Source organism: Macaca mulatta, chromosome 20 (assembly GCF_049350105.2).
Source record: "Macaca mulatta isolate MMU2019108-1 chromosome 20, T2T-MMU8v2.0, whole genome shotgun sequence".
Lineage (NCBI taxonomy): Eukaryota > Metazoa > Chordata > Mammalia > Primates > Cercopithecidae > Macaca > Macaca mulatta.
This window is the reverse complement of record NC_133425.1, coordinates 16,269,028-16,295,907: the sequence shown is the minus strand read 5'-3', so window position 1 is coordinate 16,295,907 and position 26,880 is coordinate 16,269,028. Positions and strand designations below refer to the sequence as shown.

The 26,880-nt window shown below is 47.0% G+C and overlaps 1 protein-coding gene across 1 annotated transcript in view; it reads right to left on the bottom strand.

Annotated features, from left to right (window-relative positions):
- BMERB1 (bMERB domain containing 1) overlaps window positions 1-26,880 on the bottom strand; it is a 169,196-nt gene that overhangs the window by 57,387 nt on the left and 84,929 nt on the right. The window contains 1 exon segment of the mRNA NM_001194421.2: window positions 14,482-14,605. Within this exon segment, the coding sequence (NP_001181350.1) occupies window positions 14,482-14,605 (124 nt within the window).

Below are 26,880 nucleotides of genomic sequence, written 5' to 3'. Positions count from 1 at the left end.
TGCCTGAGGTTGCAATTTTTTGAATTTGAAAAATCAAACCTGTTCATGACCTTGAGAAGTAGAATATAAGTAACTCCCACGTGCTTAGTGTTCCAATAATGGAATACTAGGCATACATTTAAGAGAAAGACAGAGGAAGATTTGACATGGAAGAGCAAACGTGACAGGATGACCTCAATGGAGAGGGATTGGGATATGCCATGCTGCTGGCTTCGGAGATGGAGGAGGGAAACACAAGCCAAGAAATGCAAAGAATATGATTCTAGAAGCTGGAATGAGTAAGGAAGAGGCTTCTCCTCTAGAGCCTCCAGAATGAGCACAGCTCTGCTGATGCCTTGATTTCAGCTCAGTGAAATCGATTTCAGACTTCCAGACTCCAAAACTGTAAGATAAAAGGAGGGTGTGTTGTTTTAAGACCACGTTTGCAGCTGTTTGTTACAGTAGCCACAGGAAAATAATGCCCTTAGCTGCATTATCACTCCGTTCCTTCCTAGGAATGAACCCACTGTTCACTCTAACCATCAGAGAGCCAGGCAGCTCTCACCACCCAGGCCTGCCACATGGAGGGGAACCCTTGAGATGATCTGACCCTGGGAGAAGCAGGAAGATGAGCCCTCATTAATTCATTCAATCAGTCTTCACTGAGTGCCTACTCTGAGTCTGGTTGTGTGCTGGGTGCCATCAACATTGTCGGGAGTGAAAATAGCTCAGCCTCTGCCCTCATGTAGGTCAACATCTAGGAGGAGAGTCAGATATTGAACATACACTCACACCAATGAACACAGATTTACAAAAGGCTTCTAAGGAAAGGATTACAGGGGTGGTAATGAGACAGGGGCTGGGGAAGTGCTGGGAAGGTGACCCTCCAGAAGTGCCCTGGGTCTCGGTCCTGGTGGGAGACAGAGAGTTTATCAGGTGCCTTAGTCCATTTGGGCTGGCAAAATGAAGTACCTTAGCATAGGTGGCTTATAAACAACAAACCCGGCCGGGCGCGGTGGCTCACGCCTGTAATCCCAGCACTTTGGGAGGCTGAGGTGGGCAGATCACAAGGTCAGGAGATTGAGACCATCCTGGCTAACACAGCAAAACCCCGTGTCTACCAAAAAATACCAAAAAATTAGCCGGGTGTGGTGGCAAGCACCTGTAGTCCCAGCTACTTGGGAGGTTGAGGCAGGAGAATGGCATGAACCCAGGAGGTGGAGCTTGCAGTGAGCCGAGATCGTGCCACTGCACTCCAGCCTGGGCGACAGAGCTAGACTCCGTCGAAAAAAAAAAAAAAAAAGACTTATTTCTCATGGTAATAGAGGCTGGGAAGTCCAAGATCAAGACGTCAGCAGACTCAGTGTCTGGTTGAGGACTTGTTCCTCATAGACAGTGAGTTCTCGCTGTGTCCTTACACAGTGAAAGGGAGAAACAAGCTACTCTGGGCCTCTTTTACAAGGGCACTAATCCCATTCATGAGGCTCTGCCCTCATGACCTAATCACCTCCTAAAAGCCCCACCTCTTAATACTACTACATTGGGAATTAGATGTTGACATATGTATTTAGGGGTGATACAAACATTCAAATCATAGCTCCAGGGAAGGAGAGGGGGGCGAGAGGAGAGGGATCCACGCAGAGGGAACACCACAAACAAAAAGGCCCCCATGGCAGGAGGGGACCTGGTGTGTGTGTGGGAGGAGGGGACAGGCAGGGCGGAGACTAAAAGGAGGTCCAAGGGAGTGGTGTATGTGTATAAGGGAGGGAGCTGGGGGTGAGGAATGGATGAAAAAAAGAAGAGGTTGGAGAAGAGGTGTGAGGAGATCCAGCAGGATCTCATAGGCTTTATCATGCTAACAAATTCTGGAAGGTGTTTGCTATGGTGTAAATGTTTGTGACTCTTGAAAATTCATATTGAAACTTAATTTCCAGTGCAACAGTATTAAGAGATGAGGGCCTTTAGGAGGTGGGATCAGTGCCTTTACAAAAGTGTTCAAGAGAGCAAAATTCAGTCCTTTTTGCCCTTATGTCCATTCTGCTTGTGAGAAGACTGTGCTCTTCCTCTCTGGAGATCACAGAAACGAGGCGCCATCTTGGAAGCAGGGAATGAGCCCTTCTAGGTATGGAATCTGCCGGCGTCTTGATCTTGGACTTCCCAGCCAGCCTCCAGAACTGTGAGAATTAAATGTCTATTTATAAATTACCCAGGCTAAGGAATTTTATTACAGCAACAGGAACGGACTAAGTCAGTGTTTCAATCTGAGAGCTATATTCAGATTCATATGTTGAAAAAAACCCCTCTGACTGCAGGACAGAGGTGGGCATGTGAACCTGGGTGGCGGCCATGGAGACGGAGAAAGGTGGACAGCTGAAAATTATTTTAGGAGGTAAAACAAACACCAGTTGGTGACGAACTGACTATATGAGGCGGAGGGTCGGCAGGGGTCAAGGATGATGTCTGATTTTGGAATTTGAGATTTCCATGGATAGATGGTGGTGCTGGGCCATTTGCTGAGCTAGGGCTGGTGGGTATTGGGGCTAGATAGGGGGGATCATGAGTTTGACTTGGACAGATTGAGTTACCGGTATCTTTGAGACATTTAAGTGGAGATACCAGATACTGTACCTTCCCCTGCCTGTCTTTCTGAGCATTTTCCCTTAGAAATGTGTGTGTCCAAAAAGACAAATACTGTGTGATTCCACTTCTTTTTTTTATTTATTTATTTTTTGAGACAGATTCTCACTCTGTAGCCCAAGCTGGAGTGCAGTGGCATGATCTTGGCTCACTGCAACCTCCACCTCCAGGTATCAAGTGATTCTCATCCCTCAGCCTCCTGAGTAGCTGGGACTACAAGGTGCGCGCAACCATGCCTGGCTAATTTTTGGTATTTTAGTACAGACAGAGTTTCACCACGTTGCCCAGGGTGGTCTGGAACTCCTGAGCTTAGGCGATCCGCCCGCCTTGGCCTCCCAAAGTGCTGGGATTACTGGCATGAGCCACGGCACCTGGCATGATTCCACTTTTATGAAGTATGTAGAGTCATCAAAATCAGAGACAGAAAGCAGAATGCTGGTTACCAGGAATCAGGGGAAAGCAAGAATGGGGAGTGAGTGTTGAATGGCAGAGTTTCAGTTTGGGAAGATGAAAAAAATTCTGGAGAGGGATGGTGGTGACGGTTACACAACAGTATGAATGTTCTTAATGACACAGAACTGTACACTTAGAAATGGTTTCAGACAGTAAATATTATATATATTTTGCTACAATTTAAAAAATAGAAGTGTGTGTGAACTATATATAAAAATGTGCATAAAACGCTTTATTTTTATAGTAATCTTTATAATAAAATATACTATAATAAACATAATAAATTAAATAATATAATAAAATATTTATTATATTTTATTGTTTACTAGTATTTCATACTTTATGTAATTATTATTATATTATTTTTATGGAATAATAAAGCAATAATAAAGCAATTATGTTCCCAACATCCTGCTTAAGTAATAATCTGTGTGTGACTCTTAGCCCCATGTGCCCCATTCCCTCATATTTTTCTCACTCCCTCAGAGGTAGGCATTATCACAAACTTGTGCTAATGGTTTTTATTTTTTAAATTATTTATTTTATTTTTTTTTTTAGATGGAGTCTCGCTTTTTTGCCCAGGCGGGAGTGCAGTGGCACCATCTCGGCTCACTGCAAGCTCCGCCTCCTGAGTTCACGCCATTCTCCTGCCTCAGCCTCCCGAGTAGCTGGAACTACAGGTGCCTGCGCCACTACACCTGGCTAATTTTTTTCTTTTTTTAGTAGACACAGGGTTTCACAGTGTTAGCCAGGATGGTCTCCATCTCCTGACCTCGTGATCTGCCTGCCTCGGCCTCCCAAACTGCTGGGATTACAGGTGTGAGCCACTGCGCCCAGTCAATGCTTTTTATTTTTATCATTTGGCACCCATATATGAATGCCAGCACAATGATATTTTTTAGTTTTTTTTTTTTTTTTTTTGAGATGGAGTCTCGCTCTGTTGCCCAGGCTGGAGTACAATGGCGTGATCTTGGCTCTGCAGTGGCATGATCTCGGCGTGATCACTAACTCCGCCTCCCAGGTTCAAGCGATTCTCCCGCCTTAGCTTCCCGAATAGCTGGGACTACAGGCGTGCGCCACCACACCCAGCTAATTTTTGTATTGTTAGTAGAGGCAGGGTTTCACCACATTGGCCAGGCTGGACTCAAACTTCTGATCTCAAATGATCTGCCCACCTCAGCCTCCCAAAGTGCTGGGATTACAGGCATGAACCACTGCACCTGGCCTGGAATGAGATTTATGATAAGGAATTGACTCATGGGATTTTGGAGGCCAAGAAGTCTCAAGATCCATAGGTGGCAAGCTGAAGACCCAGGAGAGCTGATGGTGTAAGTTCCAGTCCGAAGGCTGGCAAGCTCAAGACCCAAGAAGGGCTGATGTTTCAGTTTACGTTCAAAGACCAGAAAAGACTGATGTTCCAGCCCAAGCAGTCAGGCAGCAAGAGTTCCCTCCGACTCAGCCTTTCTGTTGTAGTCAGGCCTTCAACTGATAGCACGGGGCCCACCCACCTCTGCATTAGGGAGGGCAGTCTGCTTTAGTCAGTCTACCAATTCAAATGTTAATTTCATCCACCAATGCTCTCGCAGACACACACCTCGAAGAATCTTTGGCCAAACATCTGGGAACCCTGTGGCCCAGTCAAGTTGATGCATAAAATTGACAATCACCAGGGTCTTACATGGTAATCTCCCTCCCAACCCAATGGAGTCTAGGTGGTTCAGAGGTGGTCCTCTGAGCAGAATGTAATGCAGTTCTAGGAAGATGGAACTTCTAGAGACTATTTTCTTTCTGGAAACTTGTTCTGACCATGAAAGACAACTTGTAGCAGCAAGAGCTTGTCAAGTGCAGAACATTTATTTGATTTATTTATTTTCTTTGAGACAGAGTCTCATTCTGTCAACCAGGCTGGAGTGCAGTGGCACAGTCTTGGCTCATGGAAACCTCTGCCTCCCAGGTTCAAGCGACTACTGTGCCTCAAGCCTCCCGAGTAGCTGGGATTTCAGGTGCACACCACCATGGCTAGCTAATTTTTTTTGTATTTTTAGTAGAGACAGGGTTTTGCCATGTTGGCCAGGCTGGTCTGGAACTCCCGATTTCAGGTGATCCACCTGCCTCAGCCTCCCAAAGTGCTGGGATTACAGGCATGAGCCACTGCGCCCAGACTAACATTTTTTTCTCCATTCAGCCAACACAGATTCTCACCTTCCTCCCCGCCTCCTAGTACATTTAGAAATTCAGGAGGAGGGTCCTTCCATTCAGAAGTCTAGCTTAGAACATTCTCCCTCCTCCCTTTAGTCTCTCCGTTTCTTCTTCCTTCCTTTCCCTCCCCTAAACCCCAACTTCTTGTATATTTTGTCCAAGACAAATTGCTTCTTAGATCTTCTGCAATTAAGGGCATCTCTTCCCACCCAATATGTACAGTGGCCCCGGCAACGGTGACCTGTTCCTGGAAGATGCTATTTAAAACCCCGAGTGCAACTAGAGTGACACAGAGCTCCTGAATGTGGCTGAAATGTGTCAAGTTACATAAACGCACATGCTTCATTTTGCCCTTGGCTTGAAGCTCTTCCTAACAGACTTCAGAATTATCAGCTCATTAAAGGGGAAAAAAAATGCAGGTTTATTTAAAAAATTTTAAATAATCATAATAATAAAATCAAGGCCCCAGGGTAGAGTTGCACTTAATGGTTGAGAGCCACTCTCAGAGAGTTGGCACCTCCCAAGAGGGTCTCAAGAAAACCACGGTGAATCCCATCTTCTCTTGGGGAGAGCAATATTTTCTGGGAATTCTCTGGAAACAACCATAAGCAGCCCTGATGCCCCACTGTCCCACGAAGCGCAACGTTAACAATGAAAGGAAGGAAGGGAATTTTGAATTGCCTACTACCTAGGAAGGGCCCTCCAATTTCATAGCTGTGTCTGTTTTCATCCTTTGCTATGATGCTGCTGGGAGATATCACTGTCACCCTTGCACATCAGGGGAAGCTAAGGTTGAAACAGGACAAAATATTTGCTCCAGGGCACACAGTTGGTAAGAAGTAGAATTGAAAGCTAGTTGAGAGAGCCCCCAACTTGACGACTGAGACCATGGACTCTGTGATATGGAAGGGAAGTGGTGGGAAGGGAAGGGTGTGGCTACTTTAAATGCTACAGAAGGAGGGAAGGGAAGTGCTGGGTGGAGGAGGGCATGGTCCCTGGAGAGGGCTCCACCCCCACACCTGTGCCCATGGTCCTAGGTAAGGACAGGCATTTTTGTTTTCCTGCCCAAATGTTGCATTTCCCAAGACCACCCTGGCCTGCCACGCCCCCATCCTGTGCCTATAAAAACCCCAAGACCCTAGCAGGCAGACACACAAGCTGCTGGACATCAAGAGCTGCAGATCCGTGAAGAAGACACAAGCGGCTGGATGTCAAGAAGACGTCAAGAGGAGCACGCTGGCAGGAGAACACACGACAGACGCTGGCAGGCCATCTACTGGCGGAACGAGGTGGAGTTTGGCCTGGGCAGTCGGAGGGGGGCCTGGGCCACTCAGCGGCCTGACTCCAGGGGGAGCCTTCCCACTCCGTCCCCTTCTGGCTTCCCCCATCTGCTGAGAGCTACCTCCACTCAATAAAGCCTCGCACTCATTCTCCAAGTCCACGTGTGATCTGATTCTTCTGGTGCATCAAGGCAAGAACCCAGGATACAGAAAGCCCTCTGTCCTTGGGACAACGGGTCTAATTGAGCTGTTTAACACAAGCCGCCTATAGATGGCAAAACTAAAAGAGCACCCTGTAACACACACCCACTGGGGCTTCAGGAGCTGTAAACATCCACCCCTAGACACTGCCGTGGGATCGGATCCCCACAATGGACCCATCTGTATGCTGCCCTAGAGGTTAGAGCAGCGGGGCACTGAAGAAGCGAGCCACTCCCCCATCACACACCCTGCAAGGGGGACAAGGGAACTCTTCCCGTTTCATGTGGACCCAGAATGCTATTTCATGGAAACTGTACAACCCTGGGCAAGAGACTTGACCTCTCAGTGCCTCAGTTTCCTCATCTATAAAATAAGGGCTATGTCAGGAGGCGGAGCTTGGCAGTGAGCCGAGATTGTGCCACTGCACTCCAGCCTGGGTGACACAATGAGACTCCATCTCTAAAAAAATAAATAAATAAATAAATAATAAATAAAATAAGGGCTACGTGATATTTTCTGCCTGGATGGTGGTAGTAAGGATTATATGGCTCAAAACAGTAAAACACTAGAAAATTAGCCAGCATAGAAAATGTTTTACAAGAACTGCTGTCTACAATGCATACACTTTCTGTGTGTGTGTGTGTGTGTGTGTATGTGTGTGTTGGGGGGGGTTTCAACACAATGCATGCACTTTCTATTACCCCATTTTGAATCTCTGCCAGGGTCCCAGGGCCTGACCTCTTTACCACACTTGGCACCTCTTAATAAAGCGAAGGTACTGGATTTCAAGCCCAGGCTCTGGAAATATTGGAACTCAAAGGCTATGCTCTTGAAATATGTCCTTCGCACGCCTACCTTCCCTGCCTGCTACAGTTCTGTCTCTGGCTGATTAAAACCTGCTTTTGCCCAGAGCAAGCTGAGCAGCAGGGCACGCTATCCCTTTTTATGAAAATCCAGCAAGCGGGTGTAAAAGGAAGATAACCACACCCCCGCCCCCTTTGGAGGCCGAAGATACTTAATTATCTGAAACCCAGATAAACAGCAGGAGCGGGATGGTAGACTAGACGTGGAAGAGCCAAAGCGAGCCAGAGGGGCTGCGAGAAGAATTATTAAAAACGAATGATGTGATTCAGTGCTGGAAGGAAGGCGAGAAAATGAGTCTGAGGTTGATAGCCTCTGCGAGTTCTTGCCTGCAGTAAGATGGGGGCAGGATGGGTAGGGAGATGGGGTAGCAGTGGGAGAGACTAGGAGGTGGGTGGAACATAGGGTCAAGAGGGGGGTAAACACAGGCGTTTCAAGCATTATCTCCCAGATGTTTGCTGCCTGTTTTTGGAGGCGGTTTTGCGTTATTGCCCTGTTCCAGTAAAGTTGATAAAATTGCCAAGCCTCAACAGAGAGATCTCTAAATGCCATTTTGCACACTGGAAACCAGGGGACAAGCAAAGGGAAGTCAGCAAGAGAAGACACACTGGAAATTCAGAGTGAGGAACACACTCAGAGTTCACACCTACCTGCTGGGAGCTCACTCATAGCTGGTCTATGAACTTGACCTCCTGGGCCTGATTCAGGGCAAGTGGGTGTCCTGGGTTGGGGTGGTTCCTGATGCATCTTTCTGTTAGTAAGCATTTGACGTGGGTTATGTGAGCACGCGGGTGAAGGGCTCAGCCTAAGCCTAGGTCCACGATAAGGGCTCTGTAAACGCCAATGGTTGTGGTCCTTAAGAGTTCTTACGGGAACAGGGTTCTTTTTCTACAGCACGTTCCCAGCAGACTGACTTCACAAACTTTGACTGTCTACATTTGAGCTCATCATTTTGGTCTCTGAAATAAATAGTTGATCTGCAGAGAAATAGTGATACTGAAACGCCAGGGATCTGGTCCAGGTCCTGCTGCTGGCGGCACAGAAAGCCCATCACTGAGAAGATGAATATTGCCAAGGAAGATTTTAAGCACGTGCTGCAGCCAAGGAGCTGGGAGCTCAGTCTCAAACCCATCTCCCTGACCAACTAAAACTAGGAGTTTATATAGCAGGGAAGAAATGCAACAATGTATAAGAAAACAGGAACTAGGGAGGAGCAAGAAAGCTATCATGATGAATGAGGGGTCTGGCATCTCATTGGATGTGGTAATCTGGTGAGTTTCAGTTCTTTGATACTTTTTTTGAGAGGCCTGGTGGCCCTTTCCTGAGGAAGGAACTCAGATAAGACAAATGAGGGCTTCAAGCTTTAAGATCAGAAAGGTCAACTTCTGTGTTTATCCAAAAGAGTATCTATGCGCCCGGCGCAGTAGCTCACGACTGTAATCCCAGCACTTTGGGAGGCCGAGGTAGGTGGATCACAAGGTCAGGCGATCGAGACCATCCTGGATAACACGTTGAAACCCCGTCTCTACTAAAAAATACAAAAAGAAAAAAATTAGCCTGGCATGGTGGTGGGTGCCTGTAGTCCCAGCTACTCGGGAGGCTGAGGCAGGAGAATGGCGTGAACCTGGGAGGCAGAGCTTGCAGTGAGCCCAGATCGCGCCCCACTGCATTCCAGCCTGGGCGACAGATTGAGACTCCGTCTCAAAAAAAAAAAAAAAAATCTGTGATGGGACTGTTGGGTCAGTTTCAATGGTACAGAAAAGAAGCCTCAAAGCCTGACTTAGTCAAATCTGTCCAAGTTCCACCACACACATTCAAGATGGTGGAACAAGACAAGACTCAGTGTGGGACTGGGGCCATCCAATCAGGGGTTTGTCCTTGCATTGCAGGAGAGTAAGGCAAAGAGAAAGGGGGGCCTGGCATTGAGAATAAAGATAACAGAACAGCTTAAGGTTAAGGGCTCTGCCCCCAGGAGACAGACACCTTGGGTTCAAATCGTGGCACTACTTCATCCTAGCTGGGACCTTGAACAAGTCACTTTGCCTCTGCCACCTCAATTTGCTCATTCATAAAATAGAAGAGAGAGAACTCACTCTATTGGTGTTCTCACGAGGACTCAAGAAGCTAAAATTAATGGGTGAATGCCAGCAAAGGACATAGCACTCAGGTAGCATGTCAGTGCCCGCGGGAAATAGCAACTCTGTGTGTACCGTCATGTGACCAAGGATGTAAGAGAGCCAGGATGATGACCTCTGATCCCACATCTCCCGAGTTCTCACCAGTTCCCTGGGTGTAGGGAAATCTCCCTCTTCTTCCTCACTGTCGTGGCAGGAAAAGAGGGAGAACAGGCAGAGGCTATGGATCTTGGGGGAAAGGACAAGGTAAATCAGCAGAGAAAAAGGAAGCCCATGAAATAATGTAAATGTCAGGGTGCCAGGGCTTTGGGGGTGGGATAGGCAGCCCACCCCTGGACTCATGTTTAAAAGAGTCAATGCAGGCTGGGTGCAGTGGCCCATGCCTGCAATCCCAAGGAGGCCAAGGAGGGCAGATCACTTGAGGCCAGGAGTTCAAGACCAGCCTGGCCAACATGGTGAAACTTTGTCTCTACTAAAAATACAAAAATTAGCCAGGCGTGGTGGTGGACACCTGTAGTCACAGCTACTTGGAAGGCCAAGGCACAAGAATCACTTGAACCCAGGAGGCGTTCAAGACCAGCCTGGCCAACATGGTGAAACATTGTCTCTACTAAAAATACAAAAATTAGCCAGGCGTGGTGGTGGGCACCTGTAGTCACAGCTACTTGGAAGGCCGAGGCACAGGAATCACTTGAACCCAGGAGGCAGAGGTTGCAGTGAGCCGAGATCACACCACTGCACTCCAGCCTGGGCGACAGAGCGAGACTCTCTCACAAGAAGTAAAACTAAAAGAGTCAATGCAGCAAGAAGCCACGGAAGTGAGACACATTCCCAGCCATGAAATAGGGGCTGACTCACACAGTCTCCGCAGCAGCTGAGGAGTTTTAAGGTGATGACCTCACAGCAGGTGTGACAAAACCAATCTCACCGCGGCTATTACACTACGGTCACTGGGAGTCTTTCAGCCGAGGGCTGTCACATTTCTGTCACTTAAAGCTTCCTCGCCTAAGCCTGAAAATGATCAGTGGGGTCTGAAACTTTTTTCTCTCTCTCCTACTCTGTGCCAAGAGTGTCTCACGTGTGTGTGTGTGTGTAAGAGGATCGTTGGGGTAAGGATGGAGTGAGAAAGAATAATTTATTGCACATTTGACAAATATTCATGACCCTAAGTGCCAGGCACTGTTCAAAACACTGGGAAGACATTGTGAGGAAACTGGATGAGGTCTCTGCCCTCATGGAGCTTATAAACTTGAAGGAATTATCTTGGTAGTTATAGTCAAAGCTTCCTTCCTTCCTGCTTTCTTCCCTCCCTTCCCCTCCCCTCCTCTCCCCTCCCCCTCCCTTCCCTCCTTCCTTCATTCACTGATACACTTAATAAACATTCTGGAGTCAGACTACATCCTAGCTTGGCTGCTTATTAGCTAATGCAGCATTGGGGAAATTTCTTAACCTCCCATTCCTTCCCATCCAAAATGGAGATAGGAACAGGACACCCTCACAGGATAAGTCCCACAGCTTCGGGAAAAACCAGCACTGAGAAACAGCTGAGAAACTGAATTCAAGCAGGGCTTTGCCTCAAAGCCTGTTGACCTGGAGGGCTGAGGATGATGGATGAGGAGTTTGTGCAGATCTGAACGTGCTGTGTCCTTTGTCCTGGCTGCCTTAGGGTCCACCGTGTATCTCTGAGATTGATGAGGCAGGTGCACCACCCGGCAGGCTACACACCATACAAGGCTGACCTTGGTTGGGAAGCATCATCATTATCCAATACTGTCTGTAGGACTCCATTCCAGCAAGACATCTGGGGGCCTGGAAGGGGGTCCCTCCCCCGGAGAATGTCACAGAATCCTTGATCTATGTCCTAACAATACTCAGGTCCTTCTGTATCCTTTAGATAATTTGATTTATCCAAGGGTCTACTGTTGACATTTGTCCCTAAGTGGTCAGATTCATGGACTTGATGAGGACATTCAGTGAGATCACAAGTCAAGAGCTTACTGCAGAGCTGCCACTTAAAAAATGCTAGTTATTCTTGTCCTTAAGCCCGTGCTAAGTGACAGGCATGTGCACATCCATACACACACACACACACACATCCACAAATCCACACACATATCCACACATCCACACATCCACATATCCACACATTCACACACACATCCACACATCCACACACGCACGCATCCACACCCACACACACATTCACACACGCACACACATATCCCCACACACACGTCCACAAACACGCATGCACACATCCACACACCCACACATCCACACACACACATGCACACACATATCCTCACACACACATGCGCACAGATCCACACCCACACCCACACACACACATACACACATCCAGACACCCACACACAAACATCCACACACACATCCACACATCCACACAAATATCCACACACACATCCACACATGCACATCCACCCACCCACACACACACGTGCACACAGTAAAGGTCAGTAAATGTACAGGGGTAACCATTGTTCCTGCAGCAGCACCATTAGGTAAATAAAAATAAATATATATTTAAAAAATTTTTAATTCCTATTTGTATTTTTTAATTTTTTGTATTTTTGTATTTTTTTTTAAACAAAGGGATCTTGAGTACTTAAAAGCAAGACTCATGTTCTCTGTCTTCCTTTTACTTTATTTTATTATTATTATTTTGAGATAGTTTCTCACTCTGTTGCCCAGGCTGCAGTGAAGTAGTACAATCTCAGCTTGCTGTAGCCTCCGCCTCCCAGTTTCAAACGATTCTTGTGCCTCAGCCTCCCAAGTAGCTGGGATTATAGGCGCACGCCACCACACGTGGCTAAATTTTTTGTATTTTCACTAGAGATGGGGTTTTGCCCTGTTGGCCAGGCTGGTCTCGAACTCCTGGCCTCAAGTGGTCTACTGCCTCAGCCTCTCAAAGTGCTAGGATTATAGATGTGAGCCACCACACCTGGCCTCTGTCTTCCTTTTAAAACACAGGGAGGAAGGGATTGTTTCTGAATGCTCACGTATCATTTTTATTTCCAGACAAAAGGGAAGATACTTCTTAGCCATAAAGTGCAAATGTTCTAGAACCTTCCTCAGAGATGTCTCTGAGAAGGAATTATGCATGGGAAGCATTTAGCTCAGGGTCGGGCACATGCAAAGGGCTGGATAAATGACAGCTGTGAATATTGCAATTCATTTTATGCAGGGAGAGGGAAGGTCATATAATGTCCTAGTGAGAGGATGGGCTTTCAGAAGCTCGAGGCTGTAATGAGCTACGATGGCCTCACTGCATTCCACCCTGGGCGACAGACCAAGAGCCTCTCTCTAAATAAGTAACTAAAAATTTATAAAGAATACGTGTTTTAAAAGCAGAAAGAGCTGGGTCTGAACCCTAACTCCCCATTTACTAGCTGGGAGGCCTTGGGCAGGTTGTTTGATTTCTTCAAGCCTCAGTCTCCTCATCTGCAAAATGGGATGATCACAGACTCAGCCTCTTGGCGCTGTGAAAAATCAGTGAAAGAATAGGGGCGGGGCTTAACGCCTGCCTAGAAGGTTTGATGTTCCTGCTGCCTCCAGTGGAGCGTGGGTGGGGTGCTGACAGGCAGCACAGGGAATTTTCCAGCCAGGTTGCCTCTTAACCTCTGGTTTGGTTTGGTTTTGCTTGTAACCTCTCACTGTTTGTCTGCAAAAGCCCAATTTTTTCATTTTAATTTGATGGATTTTTATATTTTTTGTATTTTTAAATTTTTTATTTTAGTGACAGGGTCTTGCTGTGTCTCCCAGGTTGGAGTGCAATGGTATGATCATAGCTCACTGCAGCCTTGAGCCCCTGGGCTCAACCGATCCCCCCACCTCGGCCTCCTGAGTAGCTGGGACAAAGGCACACACAACCACACACCAGCCACACACAGCTAATTTTATTTTTTATAGAGACAGGGTCTGGCTACATTGCCCTGTCTGGTCTTGAACTCCTGGGCTCAAGCGATCATCCCGCCTCAGCCTTCCAAGGTGCTGTGATTACAGGTGTGAGCCACTGTGCCTGGCCTTAATTTGTACTTTTTAGAGACAGGGTCTCCCTCTGTCACCCAAACTGGAGTGTGGTGATGCAATCATAGCTCACTGCAGCCTTGAACTCCAGGACTCAAACAGTCCTCCCACCTCAGCCTCCTGAGCAGCTGGGACCACAGGTGCGCACCACCACACACTCAGAGCCCACTTTTTAAATGAGTTTGTCTTGAAAGACTATCTGCAACTCTTCAGGAATGCCCTACTCTGTAGCTAATGAACGCTCAACCCACATGACTTTGATGTTGCTAGAGACCCCATCTTGTTATTTTCCCCCATTTTAGAAATGAGGGAACTGAAATTCAGAGCGTACAAGTAACCTGCCCAAGCTGACAGGCTTAAAAAAAAAGAAAAAAACAAAACTCAGGCCTGAGAGCAGAGTGTGTGCTCGTCAAAGACCCCAGCATAGGGTCTTTCTTCCCCGTGGGTGATAGAGCAAAGGTTTTGGAGTCAGATTGGCCTGAATTCAGTTCCAACTTCAGGGTCTTGCTTAAAACAGGAGATGACAATACCCACTTCCCTGGGTGGTGGCGAGAATCAAATGAGGCTTTTAAAAACGTGCATAATGCCTTTATCTCAGGGCTCGGCACACAGTAGGCAATCAATAAAGATTAGATTTTCCTCTCTCCTCCACACTCGTCTTTCCTCGGCCACATCCCCAAAACACTCACATGAACCTGAGCTCAGACTCCCGGCGGACCAAGACTTCCCGGAGACGCTGAATTTTTGCCATCTCCAGCTCAATCTCCTCCGGCATCATGGTTGTCTCCGCCATGGAGATGATGTCCAGCTGATCTGTGCAGGAGACACGAAAGGCAAGCATCAGGACCCCGAGGCTGCACCGTGGGACCCACCCTGACATGGTTTCAGGGCACAGCCTTGCTCCGCGACTGTCATACGCCTTGAGGGCACACAGACTTCAGCCTGTGCCGCAAATGTGTATTCGTGAGCACGCCCTTTGGAAACCAGAAAACGTGTTTTCCACAGGAACTTCGTTTGTTTGCTTTTTTGTTTTGAGACGGAGTCTCGCTCTGTCGCCCAGGCTGGAGTGTAATGGAGCAATCTCAGCTCACTGCAAGCTCCGCCTCCTGAGTTCACGCCATTCTCCTGCCTCAGCCTCCCGAGTAGCTGGGACTACAGGCCCATCTTGGTAATTTTTTAATTTTTACTTTTTGTAGAGATGGGGTGTCACACTCTGTTGCCCAGGCTGGTCTGAAACTCCTGGCCTCAGGCGATCCCCCCAACTTGGCCTCCTGAAGTGCTGGGATTACAAGCGTGAACATACATACATATATATATATATATATGTATATATGTGAATATATATGGTTGTATATATATAATATGTATACTATACACAGACACACTTTATTTTTTTCTTTTTGAAACGGAGTCTCACCCTGTCGCCCAGGCTGGAGTACAGTGGCACAATCTTGACTCAGTGCAACCTTCACCTCCCAGGTTCGAGTGATTCTCCTACCTCAGCCTCCTGAGTAGCCGGGATAACAGGTGTGTACCACCACACCCGGCTAATTTTTGTATTTTTAGTTGAGATGGGGTTTCATCATGTTGGCCAGTCTGATCTCTAACTCCTGGCCTTGTGATCCGCCCACCTCAGCCTCCCAAAGTGCTAGGATTACAGGCATGAGCCATCGCGCCTGGCCAGACACACTTTTTTAAAGTCTGAAAAAGCACACTAAAATGTTAGCAGTTAAAATGTTAATACATATGCATGTGAATATATATACTATTATGTACATATACATATATCCACTGTGATACAGGTGTTATTTTTCTAATATAAAGTTAGGGTCTCACTATTTCATTTTACGTGTTCTTTTCACCTAGCAGCATGCCATGAGCGCTCCTGCCTGTCCTTGGATGGTCTTCCTCGGCAGCAGCGTGGAAGGCGGGGCGGTTTTCTATTTGTGGCTGCATCACGAAGCACTTAAGTAATCCACAGACATGTGGGTTGTTTCCTATTTTTTCCCCACTGTAATCATGGGGGAAAAAATGTAAGAATTATTTTCACTGTAAGAATGTTCCAATGAGGAACATTCTCAAAGTGAAATCTTCGCACACATCTATGGGGTTCCTTCGCGCTATGTTTCTAGGGGGAATGGCTGACATATAACGGATGTGCTATTCAAAGCCTTTGATCCGTAGTGGGGGAGACTCGGGGCAGGAGATGTTCTTGGTGTACCCTGAGACACCATCACATCGCCTGTATCTGCTAATTCGTTCCACACCCACCCCTAAGATGGAGCCCACCCCACACCTCAGTTCTACAAGGGCGTCTGTCTTTTTCCTTATACTCAAGGAATAATAGAAGTTGGTATACCTTATACCCATGATTTGGAAAGTTGTTCTCTTTTTCTTTTCCTTTTTTTTTTTTTTTTTTCTGAGACAGAGTATCCCTCCGTTGCCCAGGCTCGAGTGCAGTGGCACGATCTCAGCTCACTGCAACCTCCGCCTCCCGGGTTCAAGCGATTCTCCTGCCTCAACCTCCTGAGTAACTTGGATTATAGGCTCGTGCCACCATGCCCAGTTAACTTTTGCATTTTTAGTAGAGTTGGGGTTTCACCATGTTGGCCAGGCTGGTCTTGAACTCCTGACCTCAAGTGATCAGCCTGCCTTGGCCTCCCATAGTGCTGGGATTACAGGCATGAGCCACCACACCCAGTCTTCTTTTCTCTTTTTGTAGAGACGAGGTCTCGCTATGTGGCCCAGACTGGACTGGAACTTCTGGCCTCAAGCAATCCTCCTGCCTCAACCTCCCAAAATGCTGTGATTACTTATAGGTGTGAGCCACTGTGCCCAGTGAAGGTTGTCCTGTTTCTACCTGTCCATCTGCCTCCTATATCCTGGGCCCCTGGCCCTTGCACACCTGCCCAGGGCTTAGGGCGCTGTGATTTGCAGGCTTCCCTGAGGTCAGTCCCTGCCTGCTTGGATCTCTGGACAGAATAGCGCCCTCTTCCAGGAGCCCACCTGATGCATTTGTCCACCTGTGGGACTCTCCTGGTCCTGAGGTTTTCAGCAGACATTGGATTCTTGGTAAACTGGCGTTCCTTTCCATCACCTACTCCCTAATGTGGCCATTCCATGTGCCAAAATTATCTGTCTGCCCTCCGCCAATCAAAACACCTTATTTTGCTGAGGAGACCGGAAGAAGGTAATTCTCTGGAGTTGATTCTCACATTGAAATGAATGGCCTCTCTTCATTCTCTCCGAGACAAGACAATTCCCTTTTTTTTTTTTTTTTTAAACCAAGTCTTGCTCTGTTGCCCATGCTGGAGTGCGGTGATGCAATCTCGGCTCACTGCAACCTCTGCCTCCCGGGCTCCAGCAATTCTCCTGTCTCAGCCTCCTGAGTAGCTGGGTCTACCGGTGCATGCCACCACGCCCAGCTAATTTTTTGTATTTTTAGTGGAGAGAGGGTTTCGCCATTTTGGCCAGGCTAGTCTTGAACTCCTGACCTCAGGTAATCTGCCAGCCTTGGCCTCCCAAAGTGCTGGGATTACAGGCATGAGCCACCGTGCCCGGCCTGACAACTCTCAGTTTTCAAGAGAAACAATAACAAAGACAATGGAAAAGGCCAAGCAATTATATGGGGAGAAGAAAAAATTTAACCTGACCGTCACTGGCCTATTGAAGATTTTCTCCTCTTTGAGTTCAGCATCTCGGAGCAATGTCTGCTTCTTCTATATTTTCAGGGAGCTCCAATATTTCATAAAATAGATAAGTGCAGAACACAAATAGTGCAGAACCTGCTGTTGGGTTGGAGAGGGGGTCACCAAACAACTGTATAAGTGGGAGGAAGACAGCAGAGGTAGGTGAATGGGAAAAACGTGAAATTGGAGAGATTCACAATCACGTCCTCCCTGCCTTCTAAAGATGGCGGGTCTCGAAGATTATCTGGCCACCTGGCCAAGCCTGTGCCAGGGTAGGGTGAAAAGGGAGACACAGTGGAGGGAGAGGAGGGAGTGTCAAAGAGAAGCAGGAAGGACAGAGGTCAGAGGAGCCGTCTCAGGCTGTGGCTTGGGGAGAGGGAGCGATGTCTGTCTGCAGAGGATTTGTAGGAAATGTCTCATGTGATGTGCTGGCCGAAGATCTCCTGGGGTCTTCTGGTTATGCTTCAAGGCCCCTGGAATCCAATTTCGGGTCCTACTACTGTCCCTGACACCATACTGTGGTGGCTCCTGGGATTGAAGCAGCGAGGACAGGCTTGAGGAAGGAGGGAAAGAGGGAGGGATAGGATCAAAATATTAATATTGAGCCGGGCGTGGTGGCTCAAGCCTGTAATCCCAGCACTTTGGGAGGCCGAGACGGGCGGATCACGAGGTCAGGAGATCGAGACCATCCTGGCTAACACGGTGAAACCCCGTCTCTACTAAAAAATACAAAAAACTAGCCGGGCGAGGTGGCAGGCGCCTGTAGTCCCAGCTACTCGGGAGGCTGAGGCAGGAGAATGGCGTAAAACTGGGAGGCGGAGCTTGCAGTGAGCTGAGATCCGGCCACTGCACTCCAGCCTGGGCGACAGAGCAAGACTCCGTCTCAAAAAAAAAAAAAAAAAAAAAAATTAATATTGGCTGGCATAGTGGCTCACGCCTGTAATCCCAGCACTTTGAGAGGCCGAAGCAGGCGGATCATCTGAGGTGAGGAGTTCGAGACCAGTGAGATCAACACAGCGAAATCCAGTTTCTACTAAAAATACTAAAATTACCCTGGCATGGTGGCAGGTGCCTGTAATCCCAGCATATTGGGAGGCTGAGGCACGAGAATCGCGTGAACCTGGAAGGCGGAGGCTGCAGTGAACCGAGATTGCACCACTACACTCCAGCCTGAGGGACAGAGTGAGACTCCGTCTTAAAAAAAAAAAAAAAAGATATTAATACTGAGTACTACTGTGTGCTATGATGCTACCAAGCTGGAAGACCAGCCTCATCGAATCAGATGGCCTGGGTTTCAGTTCAGTTCTGCCCCTCCCTGGCTGTGTGGCCCTGGGGAGTTCGTTAACCTGTCAGCAGCTCTGTTTCTCCTGTAAGATGAGGATAGTAAGGGAGCCCACCGCCCAAAACAGACATGAGGGATGAATTATCCCGGCACGTCACGTTTAATATACGCTTGCAATTGCCCTCATTATGACTGTTGCACCTGCTCTGCCCATCACCTCTTTTAATCCTCGCCATAAGCCAGCAGGTTCAGTAGGTTCTCATTTTCACAAAGAAACAAAGGCTCAACCCTGGCAAGGGAAAGAGCTGAGTCCAGGTCTGGCTTCAAATTCATGCTCTTTGACCCTCACAGCTGCCTCTGGTCCAGGCAGCTGTTCTAAGTCCGACACACCCCATTCATTCCCATCTCAGAGTCAAGCGTGGGGCTGTAACAAGTCATGGCCAATGAGGAGGCTTAAAACAAGAGGAATTTAATCTCTTGGAGTTCGGGAAGCCAGAAGTCTGAAACCAAGGTGTTGGCAGGGTCATGCGCTCTCCGAAGGCTCTAGGGATGGATCCTTTCTTGGCCCTTGCAGCCCCTGGTGGCTCCTTGGTTTGTAGTATTAGGTTGGTGCAAAAGTAATTGCAGTTTTTGCCACTGAAAGTAATAGCATCACTTCAACCTCTGCCTCTGTTTTCATAGGGTCTTCCTCCGGGTGGCTCTGTGTGTCCCTTTCTGTCTCATTAAGATTTAGGGCCCACCCTAATCCAATGTGAGCTCATCTGGATCCTTATCTGAATTACCCCTGCAAAGACCTTATTTCCAAATAAGGTCACATTCTGATGTTCTAAGATGCACATGAACTTCAGGAGGCCACAAACCCACAAGAATGAATGGCCACAGCCTTACAAGCTTCCTGACAATAATGTCACTCTCTCCAGGGGCTTTAGACCCTGCACACGGAACACAGCCTTGGCTGGAAGCAGCAGGAGTCCCAGGAGGTGGCCGGGGGTGAGGGAAGTACGTGGGAGAATTGGGGTCTGGCAAAAACCAGCCGGGCAGGAGCAGTGTCAGAAATCCTCATTTGACACTAATCATCGGCCGCAAGATCTCCAATGAGTCCTTTTATGTCTTTGCATCATTTTCCTCCTCTACACAAGAGTTCAATAGTTACCTGTGCCAGAGACTTTCTGTGTATTATCTCATTTAATCCCTATTTTACAGAGATGACTCTGAGGCTTAGAGAAGGAAAGTGACTTGTTCAATATCACACAGCCAGATCATTGCAGAGATAGTATTCAAACCCAGCTTGCGCTCTCTCTCTCTCTCTCTCCTCCCTGTGTCCCCTCCAATCCATAACCACATGACCTTAACCACATAATCCAGCCTCCTGGTGAGGGCTGAATGCATTTGTGGCTGCGAAAGTGCGTAGTTAACCACCCCACGATATGAGTATTCTTGTTTTTCTCATCACAGTTCAGATGGGCAACCTGATTTCCATGGGACACATGCTGAAAATGGCAACACACCCTGGGGCGAGGCGTGGGACGAAGAGAATTAATCACACCCCAGGAACTGGCATTTTACCTCCATCCCCGGGGGAGGATGGAGGTGGTGGCTGCCAGGCTCCAGGTGCTTAGCTTGGATTTGGGGCAAAGAATGGAACAAGACCTATGTTGAAAAGTCTTGCTCAAGCATGTTTTTCTTCCCCAAGAGAAAGGAACGAAGCCTAAAGCTTGAATCATATACAAATTCTTAGAATCCTTTCTTGCCGTGAGCTGTGTCTCTGCACCAGGCACTGTGTTGGGCTCATTGTAAACCTCATCTCTTTTTTTTTTTTTTTTTTTCTTTTTTTGGTGAGGCAGAATTTCACTCTGTCCCCCAGGCTGGAGTGCAGTGGCATAATCTTGGCTCACTGCAGCCTCAACTTCCTGGGCTCAAGCAATCCTCTCACTTCAGCCTCCTGAGTAGCTGAAATTACAGGTTCGCTCCACCACACCCAGCGAATTTTGTTGTATTATTTGTAGAAATAGGGTTTTGCAATGTTGCCCAGGCTGGTCTCCAACTCCTGAGCTCAAGTGATCTGCCCAACTCAGCCTCCCAAAGCGCTGGGATTACAGGAATGAATCTCATCTCATTTCGTCTGCACAATACCTTAGGCCAGGGGTTGATACCCTATGGCCAGGGTACCAAGTGCAGCCCCATGCTTGATGTTGTAAGTAGAGTTGTTGTGGAACACTGATCACACTCATTCATTTACATGTCATTTATGGCTGCTTTTGCATTGCAAAAACTGAGTAGTTGCCACAGAGACTCCCTGACCCACGAAGCCTCAAATGTTTACCACCTGGCTCTTTATAGAAGAAGTTGGCCAACCTCTTCCCTGGGTGGTATACTGTAATTTCTCCCGTTTAAAAGTTATGAAAGCCAGGTTTACCCAGTAACGATAATAACTAACATTTGTCGAGCATTTATCACATGCCAGGACCTGTGCATTACCTTATCTGATTCTCAGAACAGCCCTGGGTGGTCAGTGCTGTTATCCCATTTCATAGATGGGGAAGTCAAGGCTCAGGAAAGGGAGTAAGTGATGGAGGTGAGATTTAAAACAAGATCTGTCCTACTCCAAAGCTCTTGTTGTAATGAACCATATTCACGTAAGAACTACCTCCCTATGTAAGTACCATCATCATCATAACAAAACTGAGTAGATCGGACTGCTTTAGACACAGAGGGAGTGGTTATTCCCAGACATTAGTGGGCATGGTGGATATCTAGGGAGGTTGTTTAAGAAATAATTCCCTGCCTTCACCTCCAGGGATTAGGATAAACCTGTGTTGGGGGTGTCATGTCCGGGGACTTTCATGAAGGAGGTCTTCAGATCAGAGTGAAAAATGCTGATACAGGACCTGAATAAATGAATATCACACACAGTCAGTTTCTTTCCAGTCTAAACTTGTGTGATAGAAATGAACCTGATAGGCTGTTCCTTTCTTGATCACATTTTCCAACTAGAAGGCAGGCATCCAACAGCTGCCAAGGAATGTTTCCACGAGGAGGACAAATCACAGGAAGAAACGGGAGGAGCTTTTCAAGCTGGCTGGAGATGACGGTCGCCACGAGCCTGTCATGCACACTTCCAAGCAAGAGCTTGCTGGCTGTGTGGAGACAGCAAAGCATGAAGGCACAGACATCCCCATGGCTCCAACTGCCATTGCTGTCACCGAGCTTCCAGGAGCTGAGTCACTTCTGGGGGAAGAGGCAGCTAAATCCATCTTCCCATTCCCAAATGCCACCCTAGGGAGATGCATGCTTCCTGAGCGGTGGCACCAGCAAACAAGAGCTGAGCACCCGGGCAGCCCTGGTATGCACCAGCAGGTTTAATCACTGATCTCAAAACAGAACAAAAAGTAAGGCTACCCAGGGAGGAGTGGTGGAGGTGATGGAGGATGAGGACTGGTGATCTAGAAACTTCTCATTTAAATATAAGCTTGGAGGGTTAAACTGCTGGGGACCAGAGAGATACCTTCCCTAGCCCATCTTTTCCAATCAGTGGTCATGGTAGGAATTTAAGCCCTGGGTGCCCTATATATCCCCTGCTTTTACTTCTGCTTCATAACTTTATGTGCCTAGTAGTGGCCCCAGAGCTTGCTCATTTCGGGCATTTACCAGGAGCCACGATCTAGCTCATATCAACCTCTCTTTCTAGATTAATAAAATGAGGCTTAGAGAGGTCATAAATGATTGGTCAAACTCACTCACTCGTTACAGAAACACCAAGGGTTCTGTCTAGATCTTGCCACTCGCTGCACAGAAAGCCAATCACTGAGGCAATGAGTATTGCCAGAGAAGAAGGCTTTAATCCCGTGCTACAGCCGAGGAGATGGAAAGAGCCTCAAATCCATCTCCTCAACCCTCTAAAATTAGGGGTAGCAAGGAAGAAATGTAACCATGTGTTACATTGGGATACATTGTGATACATCCCTATTCCTTTTTTTTTTTTTTTTTCTGGGAAAGGATTAGGAAGGGGTAAGGAAGAGAATCTGGTCAACAGGATGCAGGTGGTTGGTTAGGCAATCGTGATGGTTGAGGAGTCTGGCATCTCATTGTCCCCATATAGTGATCTGGTAAATTTCAATTCCTTAATACTATCTGGGAGGCCCAGAGGTCAGTTTCTTGAGAAAGGAACTCAGATAAAACAAATGTAACTTTCTCAAATTTTAAGATGAGGGGGTCAATTTTTGTGTTTATTAAAAAAAAAAGAAAAGAAAAAACAAACAAACCATAGACATCAGTTCTAAGGGGCAATGGGGCAGTGCTATAGTGAGTGGTGGAAATGAAACTCAAACCCAGATCTATCTGATCCCAATGCCCAAGCTCTAAGGTCAAAAGAGCTACAGAACAGTGTTTCCAAAACTCTCAGCACTGCATAGAATTTACCCCAGCTACATACTCTGTACTCTACCATGTACTACTCCGTATGTCGTGACATTGACTTTTTTTTTTTTTTAGATGGAGTCCCGCTCTGTGACCCAGGCTGGAGTGCAGTGGTGCAATCTTGGCTCACTGCAAACTTTTCCTCTCGGATTCACGCCATTCTCCTGCCTCAGCCTCCCAAGTAGCTGGGACTACAGGCGCCCACCACCACACCCAGCTAATTTTTTATATTTTTAGTAGAGATGGGGTTTCACGGTGTTAGCCAGGATGGTCTTGATCTACTGACCTTGTGATCCGCTCACCTTGGCCTCCCAAAGTGCTGGGATTACAGGCATGAGCCACCGCGCCAAGCCAACATTGACTTTTTTTCACTCAAACTCCCCAAAGGAAATGTCATATGACATCCACAAACAATGGCATAATTAGAAAATAGCCATAAAAATAAACCTCATGAAACAAAGCAATGCTGTTAAATTCTGGCTAAATCCTATAGCCTGCTTAAGGTTCAGATCGAAGCTTGAATTTTCTTTCTTAACAAGGTGAATCAGCAAGTACTAGGGACATTAAAGACAAAGCTAGCACCAAATCATGGCTTTCTCCTTTAGGTAATCAGAAAGCTTGATAATTGGAGAGAAAATGAGTAGCTTTCCTGAGGTAATTCATTGCTGTTTGATGCTACAAGCATGAGAGTACCACTGGGGGTACCTATCCCATCCCCTGTTGTAGAATAGAATTCCAGTCCTTTGCATTGGAAAGGTCTTAAAGATTGTTTTGGTCAGCCTCATACCCACATTGGATAGGATGTAAAATGACTTGGCAAGATGTGGTTCTCAGGATCCCTCAACAAACAGTTCTCATTCAAAATTCAATGAGAACTCAAGCTGGAAGGACAATTCTCAGCCATGGGTTAAGTCCTACCCAAAGAGGAATCAGCCATTTTGGCGATTATTTCAACCCAGCTCATATAACAAAGGCAATTAAACGAAAGGCTAGGGGGGCTATTCACTTCAGTCATTGGAATATACTTGGGTCACACAATATATTTAGGGAAGGACATGAGGGACTGGGGTAGGGGGAGTCAGTGTTGAGGGAGAATCAACTTTCACCTAATATGTCCTTTTCTCTTGTTCGGGTTTTTAAATATACTTTTTATTTTGGAATAATTTTAGATTTCTAGAAAATGTGGCTGCATGTAGTGGCTCATGTCTGTAATCCCACAGCTTTGGGAGGCTGAGGGAAGAGGATCACTTGAAGCCATGAATTTATGACCAGCCTGGGCAACACAGCAAGACTCCATCTCTACAAAAATAAAATGTAAACATTAGCCAGACGTGGTGGCACACGGCTGTGGTCCCAGCTACTTGGGAGGCTGAGGTGGGAGGATCGCTTGGGTCCAGGAGTTTGAGGCTTCAGTGAGCTATGATGGTGCCACTGCACTCTAGCCTAGGTGACACAGTGAGACATTATCTCTAAAGAAAAACAAAAAAAAAATTAAGAAAAGATTAGTTGCAAAGAGCACACAGAATTCCCCTCTACCCCTCATTCAATTCAATTCCCATATTGTTGACATTGCCAAGAAGTTGACATTGGTGTATTGTGACTAACTATATTGATTGAAATTTTAGCAATCTACCAATGGTCAGTTGCTACATTTTCAAAACAGATTTAAAATAAAGAAGAGAGAAAAGACAAAGGGCATGGGGAGCCAGGCCAGCCCTTGAAGAGGGCAAGAGAGAGGAGTGGTTCTGGGCATGGGCTTTTGGGTTTCAGAGTCCAGGTGTCCTGCTTGACCCACCCATCAATGACTCTGGGCACCTCAGTTTCTTCATCTGCAACACTGGGGAACAATCATGCCCACCTCGCAGGTGATTCATGTAAGTGACAAGCATATAGAAAGTTCTCTGCAACATATATTTGCTCTTATATTCGTTTAGTAACTACGCATTGAGAACCTGCTTTGTGGCAGACCCTGCTCTAAGCAATGGGGAAGGAGCAATGAACAAAACAGACAAAAATCTCTGCCCTTGTGGACCTGAGCTTCTAGCAAGAGGTTTACACTGTTGTGGAGAAAAGTTGCTCTAATAACCTGCAGGGGTCATTGGCTCAAGACAGATGTCGCTACAAGCGTTGGCTCTACCACTAATTGTGCAACCTGGGCAAATTACTTGATCCCCCTAACTCTCAGTTTCCTCTTCTGTAAAATGGGACTAATAACTCCTGCCTCACAAAGCTGCTACTGTAGGGAAGAAATGGGATAATATACTTGTCCCTCAGTATCCGTGTGGGATTGGTTCCAGGCCTCCCTCTGGATATCAAAATCCTTGGATGTTCAAGTTCCCGATATAACAGGGTGGAATATTTGCATAGAACTCCCATACATCCTCCAGTAGACTTTAAATCACATCTAGATTACTTATAATCCCTAATACGATGCCTACACATCACTTCATTTACATAGATTCAGCATAGTACTCAAAGTTTTGCTTCTTGGTAATTTGTGGATTTTTTTTCTGAATATTTTCCATCCATAATCTGTTGAATCTAAGAATGTGGAACCCACAGATACAGAGGACCAACTGTATATACATCATGTGTTTGGTGTAGTGCCTGGACATCACAAAGAGCAGTCAGTAGCATTAGTCCTGCCATCACAGTGCCTTTCCCCAGAAGAAGCCAGACTAACACCGGGGAGAAAATGAAATCAGAGCCAGCATTCGATTTGAAGAACACAGAGTCATGGTCATGGGGACCATCTCTTGGCCCCTCTAGGTAAGACCACAGCCCCGCAGCTCCAACAGACCCATGCCTGCACTGAGAGGAGAATCTAGAAGGGGCCCCTCCAGCCTTTTGTCAAGGAGTCAGTTCCTGGCATTGACCCAAGAGTCTTGAAACCCAAGGGAATAGATCTGCGTCCTATGACCAGGAAGCCGATATCTGAATGCATTTCAAAGGCTCCTGGTGGCACTCCAGACTTCGTTGTTATCAATCATTCATGTAGGAAAGCAGCTCATTCCAACCCCCAAGCATCCTATTATGGGATGCACCAAGCATCTCGCCTTCTTGCTATAAAGTGAATGTAATGGGAAGCCGCCCGTTGCTTTTAATGAGTCACCATTTCCCAAAGAGATGAAGTCACTGCTTTTAACTCAGAAGTTCCTGGCTGCTCCATTTCCCCCAGCCTGCCTCGTGGAGAGGATGCCACTGGGCCCCTGAGAGCGGTCGTACCTTTCCTTGCACTCTGCCGTCCCACACATCCCGTCTCTGTGATGTCACCCCACAAGGAAGATTTTGTGGCTGAGGAAACTGACAGGCTTCAGATCCTGGCTATGATTGTTATTCTCCAGTGGAATCTCAAGCACATTTTTTTAACTTCTGCGAGTTTCTATTTTCCCAGCCACATCTAACATGTCAAAGGACACAAAAGTAATGAGGGAGGATTCACCACCAGCGGGCGAAGACGCAGGCACTGGCGTCAAGCAGACACGAGTTGACAGTCCGGCATCTTTCTAACGGCCGGCCTCGACAAATGCCCTAACCTCTGAGTTTCCTTATCTGTAAATCGGGGGTCAGAACCGAGAGAATGTATAGGTCAGCATGGACCAATTGAAATAGAACACTAGCCACACATGTAATTTTGAACATTCCAGGAACCGCATTCTAAAAAATAAAAAGAGCTGGGTGCAGTGGCACATGCCTGTAAT